The 22,910-nt window shown below is 37.9% G+C and overlaps 1 protein-coding gene across 4 annotated transcripts; it reads right to left on the bottom strand.

Annotated features, from left to right (window-relative positions):
- Positions 1–1,180: 1,180 nt before the first annotated feature.
- LOC149171848 (3-hydroxyisobutyryl-CoA hydrolase-like protein 5) lies at positions 1,181–22,465 on the bottom strand. Of its 4 annotated transcripts, none has more exons than XM_089424141.1 (16): positions 22,198–22,465; positions 21,890–21,974; positions 11,832–11,936; positions 11,682–11,750; positions 11,518–11,578; positions 11,131–11,204; positions 10,731–10,814; positions 4,813–4,897; positions 4,517–4,602; positions 4,091–4,212; positions 3,896–3,956; positions 3,539–3,637; positions 2,182–2,283; positions 1,974–2,015; positions 1,700–1,809; positions 1,181–1,614 (listed from the first exon to the last, which is right to left on the bottom strand). In XM_089424141.1, exons 2-16 carry the CDS (start codon positions 21,935–21,937, stop codon positions 1,572–1,574), a joined length of 1,191 nt encoding a protein of 396 aa, XP_089280267.1. In that variant the 5' UTR covers positions 21,938–21,974; positions 22,198–22,465; the 3' UTR covers positions 1,181–1,571. The 4 variants fall into 4 exon arrangements, with proteins under 4 accessions (XP_089280267.1, XP_089280268.1, XP_089280269.1 ...); XM_089424142.1 differs by having other exon boundaries at positions 11,832–11,915; positions 22,198–22,464; XM_089424143.1 differs by lacking the exon at positions 22,198–22,465 and adding an exon at positions 19,308–19,851 and having other exon boundaries at positions 11,832–11,915.
- Positions 22,466–22,910: the final 445 nt, after the last annotated feature.

Raw genomic sequence — 22,910 nt, 5'->3', positions numbered from 1 at the left:
TATTTCCAATTCCCTATTTCACGTTGGTAATATGGATCAAGTACGGAATCGGTTATATAATTAGTAGTCTAATATTCTAACAAAATTCCCTCTAGTTGTCAAAATCTAGTGATTCACAACATCAAAGTTAGCTATAATATTAGATTAGTCCTTGTAATTATACATGTTTCTTATAAGTTAAGATTGTTGTATGCAATGTTGAAAAGAATAAATATTCTTTTCATGATATGTGTTCTTTTTTTTCACATGGAAAATATCATTATTTCTTTATCCAAGCCATTACATCAAATCTTATCATGTCGCTTACTGCAATTGAATCTGGATGGGGAGGATCTCAATCCCCAGTTGATTGATATAACCATGCTTATAGGAAAACTATATGGTTTTCCATTGTCCTAATATTGGAAATTTCAAGAAAAACTATAGATCATGTAAAGTGGGGTACATTTTTGTCCATCTCACAAGTTAAATTTTCTAGGTGAGGAGGATCTCAATCCTGAGTTGACTAATATGTGTGCATTAACCATGCTTGTAGGAAAACCATATGGATTGGTGTTATCCTAATATTAGAACTTCCAAGAAAAACTATAGATCACCATGCTTATAGGAAAACTATATGGATAACTATATAGATTGGTATTTCCCTAATATTAAAACTTTCAAAAAATACTATAGATAAATAAAACACATATTTGTCCATCTTCCAAGTTAAATTTTCTAATTTTTCTAATAAAAAGAGTAAATGAGATACATTTGTGTTCATTTCACAAATTCAATTTTTTAATACTTCTAAATCTATCTTAAAAAAAAAATTCTAAAATACTTCTAAACATTTCTATTAAAAATATTTCCCAAAAAACTTTTTTCTATTAAAAATATTTCCCAAAAAACTTTTAAACTCTTCTGATAAAAAAATTAATATAATAATGTATAATTCCACTTTTTAATTTTTTATTTAGAAAATAGAACTAAAAATAAAAAACTTAATTCTATTTTCTTTCATCTTTGTTTATCGATATCCTAAATAAAAGGGCAAAGCAGCCGCATCAATGGTTGTTCCATCATCCAATGAACTGAAATGAATCAGATAGAGAAGACAAGACTAGACCAACTTAATTAATTTTAAAAAGAAATCCTTAACCAAAATTGTATTTATCAACTTAATGAAAAATTTTAACCCTTTAAACTTTAAAGAAGCTTTTATTCATGAACTTGAATGAAAAAATTTAATCCTTTAAAGAAGCTTTTATCCTTACTGATTTTTTCCATATCTTTCTTGCTTATGCGTTGAATCTTGACAAAGGAGTTTTTTAATAAAATGTTGACATACAGTGGATTACAACCCTTACTAAAACTCAGGCTTAAGTGTAAAGCACTTTGTTGTAAATATGATGTACCATCTCATGAAATATTGCCATTTTGGAAAAGGGATATCCTTTTCTACTATATTTATAAAATTCTTTGCATATTTGCCTGACTGCGGTTCACAATAGTGGAAGTTATAATTGAGCCTCAAGCTTGGGCATTACTTAGTCAAAACAAATCAAATTATCATGGTAGAGGTGGCGAAGTTACTCTACATGGAAGCCTGAACATTCAAATTTGCCTCCCCACCTGTAAGAGAAATTCATTGGTAATTGTAAGATTAAAAATGGCATTAAAATGCTACACAACAAATCAAATAAGGGTAGACTTTAACCTTGATATTCTCTCCTCTTGTGGTAGCTGTATTTCAAGTTCCTCATCAAGTGGATTAAAGACCAAGTCTAGCTTTTCTTCAGTGACTTCACTTAAAGAAGGAGGATTCCACTGCAACAAGTAGAATAGTGTGAGAAATTATGTTAAAACATATCCAAGTGAAACCAGAACATAACTGATAATGTGTATTAGGTACTTGTATGATAACATTATTTTGTCATATTTCAATGAAAAAAATCTTGTGACCAAAAGTAACTAACAACAATACCACAAACCTTGGGAGAATTATCTTTATCAATAACCAGAGCTCGGATACCCTTCACAAGACACAGCCAGGCGAGATATTTTATCATTTTGGACTATATATATTGCTTCAGAATAGGCAATCAAACAAGACAGAGCCAAGCAAGATGAGTTATTATCCTAAAAAACTGAAAATATTGTTTTAATGCCAACAGTGAAAGAAAGCATTCTAAATCATACCTCATAGATATCATTGGATATTACTCCTCTCAACGTGTTTACGGTGAGACGGAACTCCTTTTTAAGGCATTCAAAGAGTGTTTGTTTGCGTGCTTGTCTAACCTGTAATACAAAATTTTATAAAAGAGTGTTCTGACTATCAATCACCTTTTGTAAATTGTCAAACGTGATTGCTTTGATAATTATTAAGCTTCTGAGAATATGACCATTGGAACAATATATACAATCAATTCATTTTTTTTTTTGTTTTCTAGCATATCCCTGACGGGATTAGCCTGTCCTCTAGGAAACCATTACCCAAAGGAATCTAATCAGTCAAAATCACTGGGGACGACACTCAACCTAGGCTACAGCAACCCTTAACATGGTAGAATTTTCAAACAGAGATTTCAATCACTTTAGCAGTATTTGACATTTACAATCAATTATTGCCAAAAGGCTAAGCCTGTATTAAACTTCTTCAGGGTGAAAAAGTTTTCATAGGGGACTCCAGGATATTTTTCTGTCACATGCATGTACAACCTACCGATAATGTGAAGTGCACTTACGAGACACCATGTGTCATCAAATGGATGAGATTAATGAAATCCATATCTGGAAAGGATAAATTTGTTTGTTCCATGAATCATGCTTCAATTGGCCTTGAAAATGAATGGAGTAGGCAATTTTATAATGACGCAACTGAGATGATTTCGTACAAGAAGAGATGGGAAAAGTGTCTCCTTTCTAAGTGGCCTGAAACCATGTTAAAGAGAAACAAGAGGTACACATTACAGAGAATAATGTCCCATCTCCATAAGTTCTACTAATTATTGTCAATGAAGTAGGTGCCAGGTGATAAGCGCCCAAGAGAAACATAATATTGATTTTGGTTGAACATTTCCCTTTGGATTGTAATTTTGCATTAGATTTGTATGGTTAAAATGCAACTTCAAACAATAGTCAATACATATCTGAGCGTGAAAACGGTAAAGAGCAACAAGGCATAATATAGGTTCCTAGTCCTACTATGCGAAAAGCTAAAAACATGGCTTAGATATGATGCATGTTGAATATAAGGCGGATGCAGATCTGACTGATGGTGCTTTCTCCAACAACTTGGGAAAGCCGGATGACGTCAAATGACCATGCAAGGCAGGCTGCTTAACCTCTTCCCAAGAATCGGCAGTGAGGCCTGCACTGATTGCAAAAATAATGGAGTGTTTTCTCTAAAGGCTTGGGAAAGCATCAGCTGATATGCAACTAGGGCAGACTGAATAGTCTCTCCCTTTGAAAGTTGTCCAAGGAAAAGGACACAATAAGTCAGACTAGATATCTGATTGAAAATACACTAGACCGTGGGGAAGAAAGAGATTACCGATCGTAATGTCATCTTCAAACCGGTCGGAGAAGATCTCTTTAGCTTCTGAATAGTGTCTTTAATCCATTCATTGCGCTCCATATTGCTCTCTGCTGTCTGCATGATAAAGTAGCGTTGCACATAAGTTTCACATACATGACAATAGTAACCGCATTGGAAGATAATTGGCTATATACGTAGTTGCATTAACAGGAAAACTAATCTCAAAGGAATTCTCTGAAAATATTTGCATGTCTATGGTACAGGGGAAAAAAAATCTAATGTCAAAGGCATTCTTTGAAAGTTTAATGAGCGTATTTGAATTTTGCATGTCTATGGTAAAGACCAGAGAGGGGGTGAGTATAAGAATCTCACTAAAGTTTCTATGATCTCTTCTACGGTATCCTTGGAGAAGCATTTGTCAATCAAAGAAAGTCTGCATAGACAGAAATATCTGTAACACTCCAGCTATGTGTGGAATCCATAACAAAACAAAACAAAAAACGCAAAACAGAACACAAAATGCTTCCATTAGTACTACTACTCGTCCAGAAATTGATTTTTTCTTACTTATAAAAGATACTTTTCTCCCCAGGATGGACTTGAAGCGAAAATTCTTCAATTGCTGCTTTGACAATGTTCCTATCTCCAGAGTTCAAATCAACCAAGCGTTTCTCCAATTCTTCCAATTTCTGATGTAAACATAGTACCGTGAACATCTTACAAAATAAAAATAGCACTGCTTCAAATGGAGAAGATTTACATTGAACTTGTACTATAATACACTAAGCAAAGGGACTTCAACCAACTCGGTAAAAGGAGGACCTTGCTTCATCACATGTGACCAGAATATTTATGTCACCCCATTCACCGTCAATCCAAAGCCCCATGGACTAAAGACATTAATATTTAAAACACACATTTCATAAATGATTTCCAAGCAGCGTATATCCTTTTCTACTTTTGAAGGAATCTGAACTAACACAAAAGAAGTACCTCTGATGGAATATAATGAGTGCCGAGACCAGTTGAAATCATTTCCACACCATCAAGTCGTGCACCTGTTAAGGCCAGATACTCCCCTACATTTTTATCAACCAAAACAGAATAAAAGCCGGTTATCTCAAGAGAAAAGGATACTACCAAACAAAATATCCAACACACTTTCCCTCGTGTTACTTTCTAATCACAAGTATGTAACTTCTAGCAAAGATGCTTGTAGCATCCCTAAACTTTTACATCTTAAGATCCATGTTACATCATATTGACTAGCCACAACAAAGCATAGTTACCAAGATGTCCTGGAAGATGTGAAAGAACGTATGAGAGACTGGCATCGGTGTGAAATCCAAAGCCAGCCTCAGGCGCTGACAAGACCTGTTACAATGTGTATCCACCAATAGATTGTTAGTCTCAGTAATTTTTCATGGAAGATAAATTTCTGTTCTTTTTCATACACACAAAATATGCAGTCCTTTTTTACCATTTTAAAATAATTTTGGAAATTCTCCTTTTCATTGAATATTGTTAGTTTTGACAACGATTTAGTCGGTTTAGGAAATTTAGGTATAGACAGTTCATTGTAATGAATAGATCTGTAACGGTTAATTAGTTATGTAACTATAAAACAGGCATTTGCCCATGAAATGAAACGCAGTGTGAAACTCATTGTTAAATAAAACAGTCCGATCCAAAATTTCAGTTTAGCATTCGATTTCTTGTCTTGCTGTTCTCTGTTTCTTTCCTTCATCTGTACAATAAGTGGTATCAGAGCTCCAAGGGCGGTGCCTGGGCTGCGTGAATCTGCCTGAGCGTGATCAGAAGCGTCTGTGAGTTGAACCGTGGCGATTCTGTTGAGACCAATCGGTGCCTGGGCTGCGTGTGATCAGAAGCGTCTGTGAGTTGAAGAAAAGGCTGAGGAGCTGTCCGTGTGTGACCGTGGCGATTCTGTTGAGACCAGAACGCTGAGAGAATCTGACTGCGTTGGAAACCAGAACGTTGTCTCGTGCTGCGTGGAGACCAGAAAACTTCTCCATTACGCTGTGAGAATCTGCCTGCGTGTTGCGTGGAGGATTGAAGATTTGGCTGCCGTTCCAATGCTGGTGCTGTCCCTGAAACCTTGCGTGAAGAGTCAGAGGAAACAGATTGCTGTTTTTTTTTCCTTCAGCGTGTGACAGCAGCAGATTGCTGTTTTTCCTTCTCTGCGGTGACAGCATAAGGAGGAGCCTGCTTGCAGCCTGGCGTGTGGAACCGGGTAGATTTTTTTTCCTTTATTGAGAATTTTTTTTTCTCTCAGAAATTTGCATTTGGAGGATAGCAAATCATAGAAAGCAAGAATTATTTTTCCAGAAACTCAGAAATTTGAATTTGGAGGAAACAAGGATTATTTTTTCCAAGAAAAAAAAAAAACTCAGAATTTTTTTAATTTTGGAGGAAAGCAAGAATTAGTGAAAGGAAACAAAGGATTTGAAATTGGTTTTTTCTGTTTGATTTGGGGATTGGTTTTCTCTGTTTGATTTGGGGAAGTTTTTTTTTGGGAAAGACTGAAACCCTAGGAAGGAGGAAAAATGGCCAAGATGTCGAATGCAAGATTCGAGGTGGAGAAATTCACCAAAAAGAGCAATTTTGCTCTTTGGAAACTGAAGGTTAAGGATCTGCTTGGTTGCGGGTTACTAAGAAACCTACAACCATGACTACTTCAGACTGGGAGGACTTGGATGCCCGAGCTCTCAGTACTATCCGATTATGTCTAGCGGATGAAGTTCTCTTCAACATCGTTGAAGAGACTACGGCGTCAGGTTTGTGGGAAAAACTTGAAAACCTTTATATGACAAAATCATTAACCAACAGAATTTATCTGAAACGACAGTTATACAGTCTTCGAATGAAAGAAGGTTCAAGCGTTGCAGAACATTTGAATGTTTTTAATACACTAATTTGTCAATTAACAGACATGGAAGTCAAAATACAGGAAGAAGATAAAGCCATAACCTTGCTGTGTTCTCTGCCTGAATCATGGGATCACTTCGTAACCTCAATCAGCTTCAGCTCTGCTGATTCTTTGAAGTTTGAATCAGTCGTGGGAGCTCTTCTGTCTGAAGAAGTACGAAGGAAATCCAGCACTGATACAACTGCATCAGAAGCCATGGTCGCTAGAGGACGCTCAAAGGAAAGAGGAGACAAACCAAGGGGGTCTTCCAGGTCGAAATCGAAGGGCAAGAAGTGTAAGGCAAAATGTTGGAACTGCGGTAAAGTTGGACACTTGAAGAAGGACTGTTGGAAACGGAAGGAATCCGAAAACCTAAAGAACAAAGCGAATCAGGCTGATTCAGGTATGGTAGATGAAGTTTTATCTGCTGAAGAATTGTGTATGATAGATGAAACTTCACCTGAATGTAATGTCTCTCAGAGTTTTGATAGCTGGCTGTTAGACTCTGGTGCTTCGCATCATATGTGCCCACATAGAAATTGGTTTACTTTGTATGAAAATGTAAACGGTAGTTCTGTGTTTATGGGTAACAATATGTCATGTCAGACTGTTGGGATGGGAGATATTAGGATTAAGATGTATGATAACACAGTTAGAACATTAACTAGTGTTAGACATGTACCTGATTTGAAGAAAAATTTAATCTCTTTGGGAGTGTTGGATTCAGATGGTTATAAGTTTACAGGTCAGGATGGCGTCTTGAAAGTCTTCAAAGGTGCTCTTGTGGTTATGAAGGCAGAAAAGGTCGGAAATCTTTACAGGTTAAAAGGAAGTACTCAGGTCGGTGAAGCAGCGGTTGCGTCAGAAAAGGAAGAAGCAGGTACTCGTCTGTGGCATCAACGTTTGGGTCATATGAGCGAAAAAGGTCTTCACATACTGATGAAACGTAAATCTCTTCCCGGTCTGAAATCCTTGAATTTAGATTTCTGTAAACATTGTGTGTATGGAAAACAGTGTAAACAGAGATTTAAAGTTGGCAATCATAATAGTAAAGATGTTTTAGACTACATTCATTCTGATCTGTGGGGGCCTTCCCCTGTTATGTCATATGGAGGTGCATTGTATTTTTTAACGTTCATTGATGATTACTCTCGTAGAGTTTGGGACTATATGCTAAAAAGGAAAGCTGATGTATTCAATGTCTTTAAACAATTTAAAGTAATGGTAGAGAAAAGAACAGGCAAATCTATTAAATGTCTAAGAACTGACAATGGTGGTGAGTTCACTTCTGTTGAATTTGAACAATACTGTAAGGATGAGGGCATTGTTAGACACAAAACTGCTGTCTATACTCCTCAGCAAAATGGTGTTGCTGAGCGTATGAATCGGACTCTTATGGAAAGAGCCAGAAGCATGATCAGCAATGCTAACTTGCAAAAGGAGTTGTGGGCAAAAGCAGTATCTACTGCTTGTTATTTAGTTAACAGATCACCTTCAGTAGCAATTGATTGTAAAATTCCTGAAGAAGTTTGGACAGGTCAGTCTTGTGACTATTCTCATTTGAGGATATTTGGCTGTGATGCTTATTCTCTTATTCCGAAAAATCAGCGTTCAAAATTAGATCCAAAGTCAAAATGTTATGTCTTTGTTGGGTATGACTATGCAGTGAAAGGATATAGGTTGTGGGATCCTACATTGCGGAAGATAGTCATTAGTAGAGATGTAACATTTGATGAATCCTCTTTGTTAAAATCAAATGTTGAAAGAATTGAACAGGAACAGGTATCGCCGAGTCAACGAGTTCAGTTGGAGGCTAGATCTTTCGGTGACAGTCAAAAGGAAGGAGAGACTTCTGGAGACAAAGGTGTTGAAGACACAAAGGAAGTCGTTGAAGCTTCTGAACCAGTGCAAGTTTCTGAACCAGTTCAGCAACCAGTCGCTCTGAGAAGGTCTACAAGGGAAAGGAAAACTCCCAAAAGGTATGAAGACTCTGCTTCATCTGTTGCTTTAGTTACTGAAGATGAGGAACCTTCTTGTTATCAGGAAGCAGTAGATGATATAGATAGCGAGAAATGGAAAATGGCTATGGAAGAAGAAATGGACTCCTTAGCCAAGAACAATACCTGGGATCTTGTAGAGCTTCCTGAAGGGAGAAGTGTTGTTGGATGTAAATGGGTCTTCAAGCTGAAACGGAAAGTTGATGGTAGTATTGAAAGGTATAAGGCGCGACTGGTAGCGAAAGGGTATTCTCAGGTTGAAGGTATAGACTTTCATGAGATTTTTTCTCCAGTTGTAAAACTTGTTTCTATACGTACTGTGTTGGCACTAACTGCGTTGCTTAATCTTGAGTTAGAACAGTTAGATGTTAAAACAACGTTTCTACATGGTGATTTGAACGAAGAGATATATATGGAACAACCAGAAGGTTTTGTATGAGGTCGCAGCAGAAGATTAGTTTGCAAGCTCAGGAAATCATTGTATGGTCTGAGGGAATCTCCCAGACAATGGTACAAGAAGTTTGATTCCTTCATGGTGAGCCAGAACTTTATATGAAGTGAGTATGATCATTGTGTGTACTTCAAAAGTTTCAATGACATGTTCATTATCTTAGCTTTGTATGTTGACGATATGCTTATTGCAAGCAAAAGCATGGAAGAGATCAACAGGTTAAAGGCTCAACTCTCTAGGACGTTTGATATGAAGGATCTTGGAGCAGCAAAACATATCTTGGGCATGGAGATACACAGAGACAAGAAAAATGGTAAGCTTTGGTTGTCACAGCAGAAGTATGTGGAGAAGGTACTTGAAAAGTTCTCTATGAATAATGTGAAACCTGTTAATGTTCCTTTAGCTTCCCATTTTAAGCTTTCTTCGGTTTTGAGTCCTAGAGCTGATGAAGAAAAGCAGTATATGTCTCATGTACCATATGCAAACGCTGTAGGCAACTTAATGTATGTGATGGTATCTACAAGACCTGACATTTCACATGCAGTTGGAGTTGTCAGCAGGTTCATGGCAAATCCAGGTAAAGAACATTGGCAAGCAGTGAAATGGGTGCTTCGATATCTAAGAGGCACAAGTGACCATTGCATCGTCTTTAATGGTAGTGAAGGATCAGTTTGTGGATATGTAGATGCTGACTATGCAGGTGATTTGGACAAAAGAAGATCTACTACAGGTTATGTCTTTACTCTTGCAGGTGGAGCAATTAGTTGGATGTCAAAGCTTCAAGAAACAGTTGTGTTGTCCACTACCGAAGCTGAATATATAGCTGCTTCAGATGCCAGTAAAGAAGCAATCTGGTTAAAGGGTTTGCTCGATGAGATTGGAAGGACGCAAGCGAAAGTGAATGTACTTTGTGACAGTCAAAGCGCTATTCACTTGGCTACAAACCCTGCCTATCATAGCAGAACCAAGCACATTGATGTAAGGTATCATTTTCTGAGACATGTGATCGATGGCGGAAAAGTAGCTCTTAAAAAGGTCCATACACGAGAAAATTGTGCAGACATATTCACAAAGCCAGTTACAGTAGAGAAGCTGCGATGGTGTTTAGCTTCTCTTGGCTTGCAGGAAAGATGATGAATGGGAAAATTGTTGTCAAGGTGGAGTTTGTTAGTTTTGACAACGATTTAGTCGGTTTAGGAAATTTAGGTATAGACAGTTCATTGTAACGAATAGATCTGTAACGGTTAATTAGTTATGTAACTATAAAACAGGCATTTGCCCATGAAATGAAACGCAGTGTGAAACTCATTGTTAAATAAAACAGTCCGATCCAAAATTTCAGTTGAGCATTCGATTTCTTGTCTTGCTGTTCTCTGTTTCTTTCCTTCATCTGTACAATAAATATTATAGTGCAACAGAAACTAAATCATGTAGGACAATATTATTAATTAGTAATAAAATTATTAATTAGGTGGTTGGGGAGTCACATATCTCACTGTACTCATTGACATCACACTACCTAAAACAGTCCCATTGACCTACTTCAGTGGTCATTTGTTGGGCATTGCCATTAATACATTTATCTTATCTTATCTGTATGTTCCCCTCCACATAAAGAATATGTTATAAGACTTTATGCATTGCAAGAATACATGATCCAAGTATAATTTCTCTCTGCAATATTCTGTTATTGTGTATATGCATTATCTCACAATGTTTACCTTTATCTCAGTCTTACATTTGGTGGCAGTTTACTTTGCTTAAAAATTAAAAGATATCTGCTAAGCGTCTGTAAGAAGAGGAAATTTTTCATTGAGGATTGAATGAACTCACAGTTTTCTCTGTGACTACTTTAAAAGTGGATGCTAATGTTAGACTTGCACCTCCTCCAATTGCAAGTCCATTAACAATTGCTACCTGAGTTAAACACACAAAAAAAGGGATGAAATCAATTCAAAAGAAACACGAAAATTAGAAGAAGAAAGCTTCCATCTATTTTTGTAAGACATGCTGGAGGCGGATAATATGCCAGCAATGGCACATTAACAATGTTCTAAATGAGCACAGTAGAAGCTGTACATTGTTTATCAATAATTTTACATGATATAAAAACCATCTAAATATTATCCTTCCCTGTAAAAATTTAAAAATAAGAGACAAGTTATTCTTCTCAACAGATTATCAAGGGTCTCGAATCAAAAATTGCATTTAAAAAAAAAATCAAAATCCTTACCACAGTTTTCTTGTATGTATGGAGATGATACTGAAGCCAATACATTTTGTATACAGGCTCGATAGCAAGTTTGTCTGCAAAAATAGTTGACTAATCTTAAACCAAACTCGGTCTTTTCTCTCTCACAGACAGTCACAAAGAATCAAGATACAGTCAAATCTGCGTTATCTTGAATATTTTTTAAGAATATAGTGTCGATATCTACGTTTTTACATGTATCAAACACTTCGTAGGTCAGAAAATTAATACCAAAATAATAGTCATAGTTACTGTGAGCAGAAAACCAATAAACATCTCCTGTCACTTAAGTATGCAAGATAACAGTGAATCTTCTGAAACTATGCCCTTGAGTAAAGATGTCAATGTTCCAAAAGGTTGGATACCAACCTGCCTTGCCATAATAAAATACCCTCAAGTCTCCCCCAGCAGAAAATGCTCGCCCAGCTCCCTGAAAGAAATACACAAATGTTGAGATAAGTTTGGAAGTGGTACTCACAGTATTTAGATTTTGGCAATAAAACGTTGCAATCAAATACAGTGGAAAGTTTTACCTTCATGATTATTATCTCCGCGTCATTTTCTTTCTCCCATTTCTCGTAGATCTCAGCTAATCTGATTATCTGAACATAATATTAGAGGAATTATTGAAGCAATTTAAGAAAACATGTTTGTTGTAATGAGACAAAATTTGATTATCTTACCACTTCCCTGCTAATGATATTCAGTTTACGTGGGTTATTAAGAGTGATAACTCGTACACGACCTTTCTCTTCATCTAGGACATCCTGTTTGAATAGCACACCTTCCTTCAGTACAATTTATCAACAAAAATATCGGCCAGACCAGTACCATTCACAAGAATCTTAATTTTAATTTTTCTAAAGAAATTCGTGGACAGATCAAAAAAGACCAATGCAGCATTCCAGAGCTCACTGGAGCATTTCCTGTCAGCGCTTGATTATGTGTGTTTAAGAAAACAGTCAAATACAGCAACAACAATCTCCTAAACATGTACCAGTCAGGCTGCAGACCTAAGTATATGTCAAGAAAACTGCACACCACACAATTCAACTCATGCCCATGTTATAAGCACAAGCTGTATAGAGATAAACAGAAAACCAGAACATAGAAATCCTAGAACACAAAAAATAAAAGTGGTGCTAACAGTTATGAGAATGTTGTAAACCATTTACAGTTGCACAAAGCAAATCAGCAGCTGCAAGGTCAACTGGAACAAGTAGACATTGATTACCATCTTCAAGATGTACTACTCTAGAAGATGGGGAAGCTTTGTGTGCCAAAGGAAGAAAACATACAGTTGATAATGGAGGCTCATATCTGCAAGATTGTTGGGATTTTGGTGTCAGTAAGGCTGGATAAATTGGGAAGGTATGTATATTGGCCCAAGATACAAGAAACAGCTAGTTCTATCAGAGATTGTACGTTATGCTGTACCAGCAAGCCCAATAACAGAGAGCATGGACTATACACTCCACTTCCAGTGCCTACAAGTCCATGGGAAAATATATTGATGGAACTTGTTGAGGGTTTCTTGAGGACAACAAGATGGAATGACTACGTATATGTGGTCGTAGACAAGTTTAGTGAGATATCTGTACTAATGGCTTGTAAGAAGTCCACACACTACAAGGCATGAGTACAGTCTCTCCCTTTGATTGAAAACTGATTGGTATGGATGTAGGGTCTAGAGAAAAGGTGAGGGTTAGTATAGAGTCTAGACCCTTGGGTGAGCTGCAGGAATGAATGCAGGTTACCGGAAGGTTTAATGTCTAAGAGAGATCGTACAAGATCAGCGTCTTTTCACTAAGTCAGATGGCGGATGAAGGGAATCAGAGGAAGTCTATAAAAATGTGTCCACGCACTAGAAGGCACAAGTACTGTCTTTCCCTTTGATTGGAAACTGGTTGGTATGGATGTGGGGTCTAGGGAGAAGGGGGGGGTTAGTATAGATCATTGAGTATGCCACAGGAATGAACAAAGGCTACCTGAAGGACTGAGAGAGATTGTACAAGTTAAGGGTACTTTCACTCTATGGCAGATCAGGGGAATACAGATATATGGCAGCAGGAGTGAGTGAAGGTAGACAGGGTATGATTAGAAGTGGAAGATGCAATATTGTGGAATGCTTATGTAGATAGGCTGCACAAAAGCCATGTAAAGAAAGGAGGACGATACAATTGTTTGGTAGAAAAATGATAAATCAAACTCTTGAGATATTATTCAATGAACGTAAAATACCAAGCCAACTTCTTCTTAGAGCCAGAAAATACAGCCTGGTAGTGGAAAAAACTTTGGAAAGTGAAAGCCCTGAACAAAACCAAAAATATATGCGTGGTTAACAAAAATGAATAAGGTTCTAACTTGGGAAATGATACAAAAAAGAGCTAGACAGGGGCCTGGAATATGTACCCTTTGCAGAGAAGATAAAGAAACAACATCTCATCTGCTCATTGAATGCTCATATACTAAACAAATTTGGATAGAGGTTGAGCAGATAACAGGTGTGACACATGGTTGGATAGGTGATATAGTTGAAGAATGTTTAAGACATCGATGACGCAAGAGAGAAATAAAGGAATCACGTGCTTTGCCCTTTTTGACAATATGGAGAGTGTGGAGAGTGTGGCAAGCAAGAAATCCATTGCTCTTTGAAGAAAAAGGTATATCCTCCTTCCAAGTTACACATCAAATTAGAGCTCTAGCCACAGTTTATAGAATGCCAATTATTCAAAAGGCAAGAAGACAGTTAGCAGAGCTGGTTATAAACTAAGAGCAGGCTTGGGGATATTTTCATGGGTCAAGCCAAGGCACACAGAACAGGAGTAGTTCAGGATGTATTCGATGTACTTTCAAAGACAATAAAATTAAGATGAAAGCAGGATTGGGAAAAGGTTCACATAACTTCACAGAAATAATGGCTTTCAGACTTTTCTTAAAAAGTGATATGGAGAAACAAGTTCAGGTTTTCGGAAAATCCACCCTAGTGATTAAATGGATGTATGGATCTGGTCAACTCCTAAACATCAATGTTGAAAATTTAGGTGACCAACTAACGGCCATAGAAAATTCTTTTGAGTCAATTACTTTCACTCGTGTACAGAAAACAAAATAAAGATGCAGACAGGCTATCAAAATAAGGTCAACAGGTTGCTGAGGGAAAGATGATAATAGAAGAACTTGTTGGGTATACGAACAAAGTCCCACATTGATTAGAAGTGGTAGAAGTGGGAAGGATCATGGGTATATAACGATGAACAAATATCTCCATTGGTATGAGGCCTTTTGGGGTAAAGCCCAAAAACAAATCCATGAGGGCTTAGGCCCAAAGTGGACAATATCATACCATTGTGGAGATATGTGGTGTCCAGAGTCCCAACAAGTGGTATCAGAGCCAAGTTCGAAGTTACCCAAGTGGATGAATCCTCAGAATGCCGAACAAAGATGGTGAGCCCCCGTAAGCCTGTGGATGAGCTCGGTTAAACAGGCGGTGTGCTCCGGATTCTTCATGGACGTGTCTTGTTCCCCAACACGGTGAAGAGGAGTTGACCTGGGATGGAGCAATCTCTCGAGACAGGTGGTGCTACCATGTAAGGCGTGTGCTTCCAACGCATTGGAGCGGAGAATCCTGGTTGGTAGAGAGGGGAGAATCCTGCGGATGGTTTGAGGGGAGGCTCGATGGTCCTTTGTTCGAGGGGAGGATTGTTGGGTATACGAACAAAGTCCCACATTGATTAGAAGTGGTAGAAGTGGGAAGGATCATGGGTATATAAGGATGAACAAATATCTCCATTGGTATGAGGCCTTTTGGGGTAAAGCCCAAAAACAAATCCATGAGGGCTTAGGCCCAAAGTGGACAATATCATACCATTGTGGAGATATGTGGTGTCCAGAGTCCCAACAAGTTAACTCCACCTTGACAACAATTTTCCCATTCATCATCTTTCCTACAAGCCAAGAGAAGCTAAACACCACCGCAGCTTCTCTACTGTAACTGGCTTTGTGAATATGTCTGCACAATTTTCTCGTGTATGGACCTTTTTAAGAGCTACTTTTCCGCCATCGATCACATGTCTCAGAAAATGATACCTTACATCAATGTGCTTGGTTTTGCTATGATAGGCAGGGTTTGTAGCCAAGTGAATAGCGCTTTGACTGTCACAAAGTACATTCACTTTCTCTTGCGTCCTTCCAATCTCATCAAGCAAACCCTTTAACCAGATTGCTTCTTTACTGGCATCTGAAGCAGCTATATATTCAGCTTCGGTAGTGGACAATGCAACCGTGTCTTGAAGCTTTGACATCCAACTAATTGCTCCACCTGCAAGAGTAAAGACGTAACCTGTAGTAGATCTTCTTTTGTCCAAATCACCTGCATAGTCAGCATCTACATATCCGCAGACTGATCCTTCACTAACATTAAAGACGATGCAATGATCACTTGTGCCTCTTAGATATCGAAGCACCCATTTCACTGCTTGCCAATGTTCTTTACCTGGATTTGCCATGAACCTGCTGACAACTCCAACTGCATGTGAAATGTCAGGTCTTGTAGATACCATCGCATACATTAAGTTGCCTACAGCATTTGCATATGGTACATGAGACATATACTGCTTTTCTTCATCAGCTCTAGGACTCAAAACCGAAGAAAGCTTAAAATGGGAAGCTAAAGGAACATTAACAGGTTTCACATTATTCATAGAGAACTTTTCAAGTACCTTCTCCACATACTTCTGCTGTGACAACCAAAGCTTACCATTTTTCCTGTCTCTGTGTATCTCCATGCCCAAGATATGTTTTGCTGCTCCAAGATCCTTCATATCAAACGTCCTAGAGAGTCGAGCCTTTAACCTGTTGATCTCTTCCATGCTTTTGCTTGCAATAAGCATATCGTCAACATAGAAAGCTAAGATAATGAATACGCCACTGAAACTTTTGAAGTACACACAATGATCATACTCACTTCTTATAAAGTTCTGGCTCACCATGAAGGAATCAAACTTCTTGTACCATTGTCTGGGAGACTGCCTCAGACCATACAATGATTTCCTGAGCTTGCAAACTAATCTTCTGCTGCGACCTCGTACAAAACCTTCTGGTTGTTCCATATATATCTCTTCGTTCAAATCACCATGTAGAAAAGCTGTTTTAACATCTAACTGTTCTAACTCAAGATTAAGCAACGCAGTTAGTGCCAACACAGTACGTATAGAAACAAGTTTTACAACTGGAGAAAAAATCTCATGAAAGTCTATACCTTCAACCTGAGAATACCCTTTTGCTACCAGTCGCGCCTTATACCTTTCAATACTACCATCAACTTTCCGTTTCAGCTTGAAGACCCATTTACATCCAACAACACTTCTCCCTTCAGGAAGCTCTACAAGATCCCAGGTATTGTTTTTGGCTAAGGAGTCCATTTCTTCTTCCATAGCCATTTTCCATTTCTCGCTATCTGTATCATCTACTGCTTCCTGATAACAAGAAGGTTCCCCATCTTCAGTAACCAAAGCAACAGATGAAGCAGAATCTTCATACCTTTTGGGAGTTTTCCTTTCCCTTGTAGACCTTCTCAGAGCGACTGGTTGCTGAACTGGTTCAGAAACTTGCACTGGTTCAGAAGCTTCAACGGCTTCCTTTGTGTCTTCAACACCTTTGTCTCCAGAAGTCTCTCCTTCCTTTCGACTGTCACCGAAAGATCTAGCCTCCAACTGAACTCGTTGACTCGGCGATACCTGTTCCTGTTCAATTCTTTCAACATTTGATTTTAACAAAGAGGATTCATCAAATGTTACATCTCTACTAATGACTATCTTCCGCAATGTAAGATCCCACAACCTATTTTATTTCACTGCATAGTCATACCCAACAAAGACATAACATTTTGACTTTGGATCTAATTTTGAACGCTGATTTTTCGGAATAAGAGAATAAGCATCACAGCCAAATATCCTCAAATGAGAATAGTCACAAGACTGACCTGTCCAGACTTCTTCAGGAATTTTACAATCAATTGCTACTGAAGGTGACCTGTTAACTAAATAACAAGCAGTAGATACTACTTCTGCCCACAACTCCTTTTGCAAGTTAGCATTGCTGATCATGCTTCTGGCTCTTTCCATAAGAGTCCGATTCATACGCTCAGCAACACCATTTTGCTGAGGAGTATAAACAGCAGTTTTGTGTCTAACAATGCCCTCATCCTTACAGTATTGTTCAAATTCAACAGAAGTGAACTCACCACCATTGTCAGTTCTTAGACATTTAATAGATTTGCCTGTTCTTTTCTCTACCATTATTTTAAATTGTTTAAAGACATTTAATACATCAGCTTTCCTTTTTAGCATATAGACCCAAACTCTACGAGAGTAATCATCAATGAACGTTAAAAAATACAATGCACCTCCATATGACACAACAGGGGAAGGCCCCCACAGATCAGATTGAATGTAGTCTAAAACATCTTTACTATTATGATTGCCAACTTTAAATCTCTGTTTACACTGTTTTCCATACACACAATGTTTACAGAAATCTAAATTCAAGGATTTCAGACCGGGAAGAGATTTACGTTTCATAAGTATGTGAAGACCTTTCTCGCTCATATGACCCAAACGCTGATGCCACAGACGAGTACCTGCTTCTTCCTTTTCTGACGCAACCGCTGCTTCACCGACCTGAGTACTTCCTTTTAACTTGTAAAGATTTCCGACCTTTTCTGCCTTCATAACCATAAGGGCATCTTTGAAGACTTTCAAGACGCCATCCTGACCTGTAAACTTATAACCATCTGAATCCAACACTCCCAAAGAGATTAAATTTTTCTTCAAATCGGGTACATGTCTAACACTAGTTAATGTCCTAACTGTGTTATCATACATCTTAATCCTGATATCTCCCATTCCAACAGTCTGACATGACATATTGTTACCCATAAACACAGAACTACCGTTTACATTTTCATACGAAGTAAACCAATTTCTATGTGGGCACATATGATGCGAAGCACCAGAGTCTAACAGCCAGCTATCAAAACTCTGAGAGACATTACATTCAGGTGAAGTTTCATCTATCATACACAATTCTTCAGCAGATAAAACTTCGTCTACCATACCTGAATCAGCCTGATTCGCTTCGTTCTTCGGGTTTTCAGATTCCTTCCGTTTCCAACAGTCCTTCTTCAAGTGTCCAACTTTACCGCAGTTCCAGCATTTTGCCTTACACTTCTTGCCCTTCGATTTCGACCTGGAAGACCCCCTTGGTTTTTCTCCTCTTTCCTTTGAGCGTCCTCTAGCGACCATGGCTTCTGATGCAGCTGTTTCAGTGCTGGATTTCCTTCGTACTTCTTCAGACAGAAGAGCTCCCACGACTGATTCAAACTTTAAAGAATCAGCAGAGCTGAAACTGATTGAAGTTACGAAGTGATCCCATGATTCAGGCAGAGAACACAGCAAGGTTATGGCTTTATCTTCTTCCTGTATCTTGACTTCCATATCTGTTAATTGACAAATTAGTGTATTAAAAACATTCAAATGCTCTGCAATGTTTGAACCTTCTTTCATTCGAAGACTGTATAACTGTCGTTTCAGATAAATTCTGTTGGTTAATGATTTTGTCATATAGAGGTTTTCAAGTTTTTCCCACAATCCTGACGCCGTAGTCTCTTCAACAATATTGAAGAGAACTTCATCCGCTAGACATAACCGGATGGTACTGAGAGCTCGGGCATCCAAGTCCTCCCAGTCTGAAGTAGTCATGGTTGCAGGTTTCTTAGTTGCCCCATCCAATGCCTTGTGCAACCCTTGTTGCACAAGCAGATCCTTAACCTTCAGTTTCCAAAGAGCAAAATTGCTCTTTCCGGTGAATTTCTCCACCTCGAATCTTGCATTTGACATCTTGGCCATTTTTCCTCCTTCCTAGGGTTTCAGTCTTTCTAGGGTTTTTGCTTATTAAAAAAAAAAAAATCTTAGCCTCTGGTGATTTAAACACACAATAAAACCCTTCCTGAACCCTTTCTTTTCCTCCAACTTGTATAAAAAACCACCACTCTTTTTTTAAAAAAACTTGATCTGATTTCAATATTTCAATATGCTGTTTTGTTTCAAAACAAAAATCTGCTGAAAATAAAAAACCGTTCTGGAAATTTTAATAAATACCCGGGTTCAACAGGCAGCAGCAGCTTGATGGGATTGCACACAGGCAAGTCACTCTTGCATGCGCAGATCTGGCAGCACTTCTGGCTGCAACTGTGGCAGCAAACACGCCTCCTCCTCGACCAACGAACACTCACCACTCAAATAGCAAATACACGCAGGTCTAGCGCTGGTTCAGGCAACACGCAGAACTGGTTCAGGCAACATGCAGAACAACCCTTCACGCAGAGAAATCTACCACGCTCCACGCTTACAAAGCTCAGCAATATCGATTCCACCAGCAAGGTCTTTCACTTCTGCATTCTAGCGCAGCGAGGTCTTTCACTTCTCCAGGCAGCAGCTACGTCAGGCTCCAGGGGTTCGACCACACACATCCACCACAGATTACATCCACTGCAGATTTGATCTCAGGCTCCCACCGTAGATTTGATTACACACACACGTCCGCAGCAGCTACGTCAGGCTCCCACCGCAGATTTGATTACACACACACGTCCGCAGCAGCTACGTCAGGCTCCCACCGCAGATTTGATTACACACGCTGGCTCTGATACCATTTATTGTACAAATGAAGGGAAAAGAAACAGAGAATCAAACAAAACAAGAAACCGAATATGAAACTGAATTTAGATCTGCTTTATTCAACCACGATTCTGCCTCTACATGAGCATTCGATATATTCATGTCACTAACTACCGTTACATAACTAAACATTCGATATGTAACTATTTATTTACAATTACCTAATTCGTTGTCAAAACTAACAGAACTCAAGAGAAAGATCTTCTTCAATCTCTGAAGACTATTGTTCCTGAAGAAGTTCTGAAAGTTGCAGCATTTTGAAAAAAGATCAGAATTTGTTTGCTTTTAAATATGTAAAAGTGACGATAGATTTTCTTGCAGTATAGTTGAAGGATATAGAAAAGATTTTCATATTTTTATTCACTTTTAAATTTGCACGAATAGATGATAGATTTTCTTGCCGTACAGCTGAAGGATACAGGAGCTGTTTCTAAGACTCTTTAAGGAAATTTAATGAAGAGCCTTTGTTTAGGCTTGGATTTCGGCAAAATAGAAGACCTTACGGATCTGTAGATGAAAGGAGGTACAAGAAGGAGGATCTTACTGATAAGTATATTAGCACATTAAGAGTGTGAATTCTTTTCGAAATGGCGATTTTTCCCTTAGAAGAAAAATAAACAAATTGAAAAAAAAAAACATGTCAAGCAAACTCGTTGTGTTGGGATCAGGATAGGTTAAGGATCCAATGTTAACGTTTGCGATTTGTATCAGGACTACCTTAGGTGACTTAACCTCTTCAACAGATAGACCATAGATCATCAGGTTTACTTTGGTGATTAAGGGGGCTGTCCATAGTTGATTTTATAACTACAAGCAACTAAGTAAGCCCAACTACCCTTGTTAGTCATAGTCCAGCAAAGTCAACCATTAGCATTCAGGCAGATAATACAAGTGCAATCCATTACCTCTTTTCTGAGCTTGCAACCATTAAAATTGATTTTTTCTGTTAACCTAAAAACAACCATGCCATAAGAAATAAAACTTGATGATGTACCAGTTCAATGATACCAAGGAAATATCAAAATTGTCAATTCTAGGAATCAGTGAACTGAAGATTAAAAAGCATGCTTACAGATGGATAACAACCTCGTCACTTCATAATAGACCAATCTCTTAGAAGTCTTGTTTACAGAGATTCTCTCTAGCAATAGAAAAGAAAAACCTTAAAAACATAAGTGGGACCTGTATTTGACAAGTTGAATAGATCAATAGCAATCAGGATGGATCTCTCGAGCCATAGTAAGAATGTGGATGCTTAATAAAAATGGAGTTACATTCGACCACTGGGCTTTGCCAGCTTAACATCAAAGGGAATCCTAAATAAATCATTCGTCCATGTATCAAATATAAAGAGAACTCATAGATGATATATGATGAGTGAGCTAAGATACCCACTAACTATTCCGTCAACCCCAGTGCATCTACTGACTACTAGGCAAAATCCACCACCATCCAGAGCTTCAACCAGTATATTGTGTAAGTCACCTACTGACGATGTGACCAGTCACCAAGCACATCTGCTCTAATAAGAATTGGAGTAAGCTAATCTTGTAACAAAAGGGACCCTTTTTCTGACAATTAGATAGCTATTTCAAGAATGATCAGAGTTCCACCATGACTCAAGTTCTGGGTATCCTGAAATAATGCCCAGTGTTTTGCCCAATTCTAAATCGACCCAGATAGTCAAAAAAAATGATCAGAGTTCTGAATCGATCAAAACTCTGACATCTTGTATGGTGGAACTCCAGCAGCTCATGGGAAGTTTGCAACACGATTAGACAAGTCTATAAGAATCAATTCGAGTTTGAATTTTATTTATCTGATTAGGTTTCTGGGTTTAAACAGTATCCACACATGTGCATCATTCAAAACCATCTCTGAATTTAAATACACGCTACACAAGCTCTCTCTCTCTCTCTGCAATGAATAGTATTGACAGAACATTAGGGACAAAAAGACCTGAATGAATTGTATTAGCATAATAATAGGTACAAGGATAAGACCTGAGGAACTTGAGATTCAGGTTTGCCCTCTGCCATTGGAGCTGCCATATAAGCCTTTAAACCAGCACAAATTCCAAATGTTCTCCTGCATTGTTTCCATCATTTGGATAAAATGGCAATGATATAAACGCAGACACAGATGCTCATCCTATGAATACATTATTGCAGTAGGTGAAAAATGGCAATGATGTAAACGTAGACACAGATGCACATTTTATGAATGAATTTAGTGGTACAAGATTGCAGGAGCTGAAAAATGCAAATCGCAAAGAGTAATAGTGGGTACTGTAATATAGCCAGATACGTACCACTCAAAATTACTTGCGGCAAGAAGAACCAGAGATGTAATGAATTGGCCTAAAAATGGCGTGAAGGAGTCTCCTTAGAACTTGCAAGAAGGGCTGTGAAATTGTTGCACTCTCATGAATTTTGTATGAAAAAGTCCAGGGGGTTGTTGGTAGAAGTCAAGAAAAGAGAATGACAAATAAGACTGGCAACTGGGCGATCCGCTGGTCCCAGTCTTCCAGCCGAAGCGTCTGTTGTGTGGTCACTTCTCACCACACATATTGAAGTGTTTTTACTTACCAAACTTTCTCACGTGTTCTTTCCCTACCAAGACGTATTTCCTGTGTTGAAAAAACAGAAATTATTTTTAATGATACGTGTTTAACATTTTAAGAGAATAGATTGAAATTAAGATGGCATGATTTACTTATAGTGGTCTTTCCCTACCAGACATGTTGGAGTTGTCCTTATCAAATATATTGGAGTTGTTTGTTTTCCTTTTTCGGAAAGAAAGTCGTTAAAAAAATCAAAAATGATTTTAATGAAATTCGTTTAAAAAAACCAAAAATTATTTTAATGATATGGATCTCACATAAAAAAAAAATGAATATGTAAACGTAATATTTAATATTTTTAATTTAATGTCCATTTTATTTCAAAATTAATCTAATTAGTATTATGTATAAACACAATATACCAACATTCAAAAAATAGGTATGGTAAATAAATACAAATA

The sequence above is a fragment of the Pinus tabuliformis genome, chromosome 4_2, assembly GCF_031772625.1.
Source record: "Pinus tabuliformis cultivar Carrire ecotype Pingquan chromosome 4_2, CPIR1, whole genome shotgun sequence".
Classification (NCBI taxonomy): Eukaryota; Viridiplantae; Streptophyta; class Pinopsida; order Pinales; family Pinaceae; genus Pinus; species Pinus tabuliformis.
This window is presented reverse-complemented; position numbering and strand designations above follow the sequence as displayed.